A 7509-nucleotide genomic window follows, 5' to 3' on the forward strand; every position below is an offset into this window, starting at 1 on the left:
AATTATCTGTATTAAATTTTTAAAATATATATTATTTTCATGAAAAGCATAAATAGCAGCAGTTGCATACATTAGTAAAACATGTCTCATAGATTGTCTATGACATAAAATATCATCTCGTGCAAAATCTCAAGTTTTTTCATGTAGAAGACCTCCTTCCCAATACATCACATTGTAATAATTTGTGAAGTGTGATTACTTTTTACTACTATGTATGTATTACATATGCATTATGCACAAATTTCAGAAACACTCCAATGAATATATAGCCAGAATTACTGTTTTATATAATATAAAGCTAAATGGGTTAAAGCATTTACCTTAATTCAGATTTTTTCTACAATTACCATTATCTCTCGTTAACACTTTCCTGATATCAAAAACATAATGTGGATTTAGATTTTTTATTTAATCCAGAAGGTGTTGAAAATGGTTTTTTTTTTTTTTTTTTTTTTTTTTTTTTTTTTTTTTTTTTGAGACGGAGTCTGGCTCTGTGGCCCTGGAGTGCAGTGGCCGGATCTCAGCTCACTGCAAGCTCCGCCTCCCGGGTTTACGCCATTCTCCTGCCTCAGCCTCCCGAGTAGCTGGGACTACAGGCGCCGCCACCTCACCCGGCTAGTTTTTTGTATTTTTTAGTAGAGACGGGGTTTCACCGTGTTAGCCAGGATGGTCTCCATCTCTTGACCTCGTGATCCGCCCGTCTCGGCCTCCCAAAGTGCTGGGATTACAGGCTTGAGCCACCGCGCCCGGCCCGAAAATGGTTCTAAATGGAGTTTATATGTGGCCAGATAATACTTGTTAATTACCTTTAACTTTTTTTTACATTTATTGATATATAAAATAAACTAAAAGTGTATATATTTAGGATTTAGAATATGATGTTTTGAGACATGTATGCATTTTTTAATTACCTCGGTTAAGCTAGTTAACGTATTTATCACTTTACATACTTTATGTGCCTGTGTGTGAGTGGGTATGGTGAGATTACTTGAGATTTGACTTTGAAAAAATTTGAAGTATACAGTATTATTAACTATTGTCACCAATCTATATGTTACCTTCTCAACATTTATTTTATAGCTGAAAGTATGTCTATTTTGACTGATACCTTGTCATTTCCTCCCACATCCTAGCCTGCAATAATAATTATTATTCTCTTCCTATGACTCTGAGTTTTTAAAGATTTCACATAAATACAAAATCATGCAGTACATGTTTTTTTGTATCTGGCTTATTTCACTTAGCATAATGTCTTCATGGTTCTTCAATGTTGCTGAAAATGGCAGAATTTTCATCTTTATTAAAGATAAATTACTTACACATATATATTTATCACAGTTTCTTTATATATTCATCTATATATGCTAAGTAGTAACCTATCAAGTTATTTTTCTATATTATCATTCAAATATAATATTGTTTTGCATTTACTATTATTAAAATTAATTTCTTGTCTTTAAAAAATTTTCATAAAGTTTATGGGGTCAATTCAATCTGCCCTCTTGATAAAAGCCAAAGTTATATGTCAGTTTTACTAATTTGGATTAGATTGAGATTTTTATTGCCTCAAATAATAAGTATAAGCATTAAGGATAAAAATATAATTATATTCTTCATCTTACAACAAAGAAAACTTTGGGTTATTTATTGGACAAAAGACTTACTCTATATTATTATTTCTATTTTTGTGTTACCTAAACATTTATTACACATAGAGTACCACAAAATAGGAATAAATAAATTGGTAGTCACAAATTATGAAAGTAAAATTAAGAAATAAGATATACTTCCCAGAGAATGTTTGTAACAAAAATAAATGAAATATGTTTTAGGTGATGCATATTCTAATTCCTCTGATTTGATTATTATATATTATATGCTTGTATCAAACTATCACATGTACTACATAAAGATGTACCGCTATTATGTGTCTGTAACAATTAAAAATTAAAAAGTCTATATAAATATATATGTATATACAAATAATCATGTAACAAGTAAAGTATTAATTAAAAATATTTCCACAAAGAAAAGTTTAGGGCCTGATATCTTATGTGTCAAATTCAATGAATATTTAATAAATAATATCAATTATTTAAAAAAACTTTCAAAAATTGAAAAGAAATTTATACTTTCTAACACACAACACTAGAGCTATTATAAAATAAAATAAAGTATACAATAAAAATAAAAAAAGTTCTCCAGATTGAAAAATAACAAATAAAGATCTTTTTTTGCAGATGATATAATTTTCTATATAAAAATACATAAGTTCAATAAAATATCCCTAGAACTATAAAGTTAATTAATGTCACAAAATGAAAGATCAGAAAACAAAATTAAATTGCAGTTATAGATGAAATAAATCAACAATGAAAATGAAATAAAGAAAAAACTATATTTATAATAGCAATAAGCAGAAATGTTAAAGTTTTAAAAGGAAGTACAAATATATTATACTCTATTTTTAATTCACAAAAATCATAGAACTGAATAAATTAATGTACATTAAATAATCAAGTTTTAAATCACCGTTTTTAAGATTAGAATATCTCACAGGTTGATCTACAGATTAAATAAAATCTCTTCAAAGTTTTAACTATTTCTAATGGAAATTGACAAGTTCTTCCCAAAAACAAATATAGATAAGCTGGGCTTGGTGGCTCATGCCTGTAAACCCAGTGCTTTGGGAGGCTGAGATTGGAGGACTGCTTGAGGCCTGGAGTTGAAAAACAGCTTGGGCAACATAGGAAGGTACTGTGTCTACAAGGATAAAAAAATAAAATTAGCTGGATATGGAAGCGCATGCCTGTAGCCCCACCTACTTGGGAGGCTGAGGTGGTGGAATTGCTTGAATACTGGAGTTTGAGGTAACAGTGAGCTTTGATTGATCCACCTCACTCCAGCCTGAGTGGCAGAGTTAGATCCTGTCTCTAAAAAAAGATTTAAAAAACAGTATAAATGTGCACAGAATACCAAATACACAAAACAGTTTTTAACAAGAAAAATAAAATAATTTACACTTTTTGATATGAATTCTTATTATCTAGGATAGATTCATGTAATTAATAGAATATATTTGAAGATCCAGCCAGGTGCGGTGGTTCATGTCTGTAATCCTAGCACTTTGGGAGGCTGAGGTGGGTGGATCACCTAAGGTCAGGAGTTCGAGACCAACCTGGCCAAGATGGTGAAATTCCATCTCACTGACAAATACAAAAAAATAGCCAGGCATGGTGGTGCATACCTGTAATCCCAGCTACTTGGGAGGCTGAGGTAGGAGAATCGCTTGAACCTGGGAGGTGGAAGTGGCAGTGAGCTGAGATCCCACCATTGCACTCCAGCCTGGGCAACAGAGCAAACGTCTCAAAAAAAAAAAAAAAAAATCCATTTAAAAACACATTCATTTATGGCAAATTAGCATTCACAAAAGCTCCAAAAAATCTAAGTGTGGAAGAAACATCTTTTCCAAGAATTTTTCTAAGAAAATTGGCTATAAACATTTAAAATAAGAAGTCAGATCCCATCTCAAATCAAACACATACTGAAATACTTAATATGAGCTGTAAAGCTAAATGTAAGAGCTAAAATGACAAATTTCTTACAAGAAACACAGAAGTAATTTTTTATAATCTTGGATTCGATAATGATTATTTTTTACATTTAGGTTTGTTTTATTTAAGTTTAATGTTAATTCCATGCTGTGTTTCAGTAAGAACAATACAGATTCTGTATCTGTGGCTCCAGCCAGATATCCAGTAGTACAAATTAGCTTCAAGTTACATATACTGAACAGAAATGATTGAGCTAGCAGAGGGGAGGAGTGAGGGGAAGCAGGTAGCGGGAGGGAGAAGGAGTAGAAACAAATAACTGAACATGCATGCAGGTTTTTCCATACCACCTGCAATGCTAACCCGCTTCAGTGGGAGAGTAAAAGTAGGCAAGAATGAGCAGTCACGATTGTTGAACTGTTACTAGCACCATGCTTTTCAGCAACATTTCTGTAGAGTTTGAAAAACTTTTTACAGCAAAACCATTTCAAAACTCCCTCCCCAAACAATCTTTAACCATCTCAAGCTAACACCGAATTACTTTCAAACATTGGTATAAAATACGTTTTAAACAATTAGAAAAACTGAAAAATGATACCACTTATGCCTCTATAGTGTGATTGACATCTTCCTTAGACGCTTGCATCACCTAGAAGCATCACCTAATGGCTTTCAAACGTAATTTCAGTTTCTAATGGTAATCTTGCCACATCTGGCACGGGGACAATACAGTAATGCTAAAAAAGCCTCTAGCGGTCCTGTTAGTGTCTTAAAGAACCTAAAAGCTGGGACCAGTAAAATCCACAGAAATTCACTCTTGCCTTTAAGAACTTTTGAAAACTGTTAAAAAAACAAAAACAAAAACAAACAAAAAAGCAGGGCAGGAACCTAAATTCTGAGGCCAAATATAAAAGTCAGATTTGGCAGTTCTTAGTGACAATGGGGAGTTTCCAATGGGCGGGATGGGGAAGAGTGGGGTGGTCAGGGATGGTTTCTCTTGTTGGTTTTTATGTCTCACTGATTTTCATCTTCCACGTCCTGCAGCGCTTCTTTATTCTGTTCTTCATCATCACCCTGCATGCCTAAAGTTCATAGTGTCCTTATAGCTTTCTTCACTCAGCATATCCAGTTCTGCAATCGCATCATCAAAAGCTGCTTTTGCCAACCTGCAGGCATAGTCAGGGGAATTAAGAATTTCGTAGTAGAATACAGAAAAATTGAGAGCAAGACCTAAGTGAATAGGATGCGTTGGTGGAAGTTCTGTCATTGCAATATCACTAGCAGCTTTATAAGCCGCTAGGCTGTTCTCCACAGCCTCCTTCCTGTCATTTCCTGTGGCAAATTCTGCCAGATGCCTGTGGTAGTCCCCTTTCATTTTATAATAGAAAACTTTGGACTTGCCAGTGTTAGCTGCTGGAATGAGGTTTTTGTCCAGTACATCCAGAACGTCACAGCAGAGTAACTTTAGCTCAGTCTCAATCATTTGGCGATATTCCCAAATCATTTTTAGCTTGTCTTCTCCTTCCTTGTTTTCTTCTGTCTGTTCAATGCTGCTGATTATTCTCCAGGAGGCTCTTCTGGCTCCAATCACATTCTTATATGCAACAGATAGGACGTTTATTTCTTCAACCGTCAGTTCCACATCCATCCCTGCTATCTTCTTCATTGATTACACCATTTCTTGGAAGATACTGCGGGTTCAGTTCCAGAGCACGTTGTATTGCTCAGCCTGCTCGGCCAGCTTTACCTGGTACCAGATCCTCTCGATCATCCACAGCAGCAGCCGCTCGCACAGGGTCTGCGAGACGGATGTAAGCGGATAGTGTCTCTGACTGTCGCTCCGCTGCTGGGCAGCAAAAATGGCGGCGCTTCAATCAGGGACTTTGCCCTGCGCAGGCGGAAAACTGCTCAACTCTATGGCAACCGCTCCCTGGCAACTAATGACTTCTTAAATAACACAACATTTTCTTAATCCAGTCTGTCACAGATGGACATTTGGGTTGATTTCAAGTCTTTGCTATTGTGAATAGTGCCGCAATAAACATACGTGTGCATGTGTCTTTGTAGTAGAGTAATTTATAATCCTTTGGGTATATACCCAGTAGTGGGATGGCTGGGTCAGAAAATGTGGCACATATACACCATGGAATACTATGCAGCCATAAAAAAGGATGAGTTTGCGTCCTTTGTAGGGACATGGATGCAGCTGGAAACCATCATCCTTAGCAAACTATCACAAGAAGAGAAAACCAAACACCGCATGTTCTCACTCATAGGTGGGAACTGAACAATGAGATCACTTGGACTCCGGAAGGGGAACATCACACTCTGGGGCCTATCATGGGGAGGGGGGAGGAGGGAGGGATTGCATTGGGGAGTTATACATGATATAAACGTTATGCACATGTACCCTAGAACTTAAAGTATAATAATAAAAAAAAAAACACAACAAAAAAGCGTAATCAAGAAGAAACTGATAAACTTCACCAAATTGAAAAACATTTTTTTATACACCAAGAAGAATATGTAATCTAAGCTGCATAATGAGAGACAATATTTCAAATTATCTGTCTTCTTAGGCTCTAGTATCTGGAATACAAACAAAACCAAAACAAACTCTTATATGCCAATAATAAAAGGACAAATTACCAATTAAAAACGGTCAAGGGACTTGAATATATGTTTCACCAGAGAAGATATACAAATTGCTAATATGAACATAAAAATATGCTTAATATATTTTGCTATTAGGAAAATAAAAATCAAATCACAATGAGATAACAATGAACAAACTATAATGGCTATAGCAAAGAGACAATAACAAGTGTCGGCAAATGTGGAAAGTATGGAATTTCTATGCATTGCAGCTGGAAAGGCAAAATAATGCAGTCATTTTGTAAAACAATTTGGCAATTCTTCAAAATTTTAAACACAGAATTGCCGCATGGCCCAGAAGTTTTTTTCCACACATATATGCAAAGGAAATGAAAACCTAAGTCACACAAAGACTTATATGTGAATGTTCATAGCAGCAATGTTTATAAGAGCCAAAGGGGAATACCATCCAAATATCCATCAGCTAGTGAAAAAATATGTGTCATATTTATGCAATAAAATCCTCAGCAATCAAAGGGAATTAAGCAATAATCCATGCTACATTGGAAATAAACCTCAAAAATAGTAAACTAAGGGAAACAAACTAGGTTTCAAAAAAACTACATAATTTATAGTTCCACATATAAGAAGAGTCCATAAAAAGCTCATTGATAGACAGAAAATAAACTAATGGATGTCTAAGGCCTGGGTGATGGTGGAGAGTGAATGAAAACAAGATAGATTTTACTCTGGGATGATGAACATATTTTAAAGTTAGTTGTGATAATCAATATGTAACTCTGTTAAAACATTAAAAACAGGCTGGGCGCGATGGCTCATGCCTGTAATCCTAGCACTTTGGGAGGCCCAGACAGGCGGATCATTTGAGGCCAGGATTTTGAGACCAGCCTGACCAGACCAGCCTGACCAACGTGGTGAAACACCCATCTCTACTAAAAGTACAAACAAATTAGCCGGTGTAGTGACACATGCCTGTAGTTCCGGAGGCTCAGGCAGGAGAATCGCTTGAACCAGGAGGTAGAAGTTACAATGAGGAGAGATCCCGCCACTGCACTCCAGACTGTGCGACAGAGCAAGACTCCGTCTCAAAAAATAAAATAAAATAAAAAACATTGATGTTTACAATGAAAATGTCATTGTATTATATAAATTATATCCCATTAAAGCCTATCAAAAACAAACATGCCAAAAGTGTTAAAATAACTTCTGACTTTAGGCAACCCAAGTAACAGACTTTTAGCACCAAAGTTATTTCTGTTGATTTAATAAATATTAAAGAAAGAAGAAGAAGATACTTTAAATACCACAAGGGGACACAAGTGCGACCAAAAACATTATAGAG

General features: G+C 35.1%; 1 protein-coding gene across 1 annotated transcript; it reads right to left on the reverse strand.

The window, feature by feature from the left end:
* Positions 1 to 3661: 3661 nt before the first annotated feature.
* Positions 3662 to 5461, reverse strand: LOC117072895 (14-3-3 protein epsilon-like). The gene has a single exon (XM_033193346.1). The coding sequence runs from the start codon at positions 5215 to 5217 to the stop codon at positions 4621 to 4623; it is 597 nt and encodes a 198-aa protein (XP_033049237.1). The 5' UTR covers positions 5218 to 5461; the 3' UTR covers positions 3662 to 4620.
* Positions 5462 to 7509: the final 2048 nt, after the last annotated feature.

The sequence above is a fragment of the Trachypithecus francoisi genome, unplaced genomic scaffold (genome assembly GCF_009764315.1).
Source record: "Trachypithecus francoisi isolate TF-2019V2 unplaced genomic scaffold, Tfra_2.0 Lachesis_group4, whole genome shotgun sequence".
Taxonomy (NCBI): domain Eukaryota; kingdom Metazoa; phylum Chordata; class Mammalia; order Primates; family Cercopithecidae; genus Trachypithecus; species Trachypithecus francoisi.

Bases quoted from the DNA above. Each gene is read 5' to 3' on its own strand.
- LOC117072895 (XM_033193346.1), bottom strand. From the start codon at position 5,217: ATGAAGAAGATAGCAGGGATGGATGTGGAACTGACGGTTGAAGAAATA.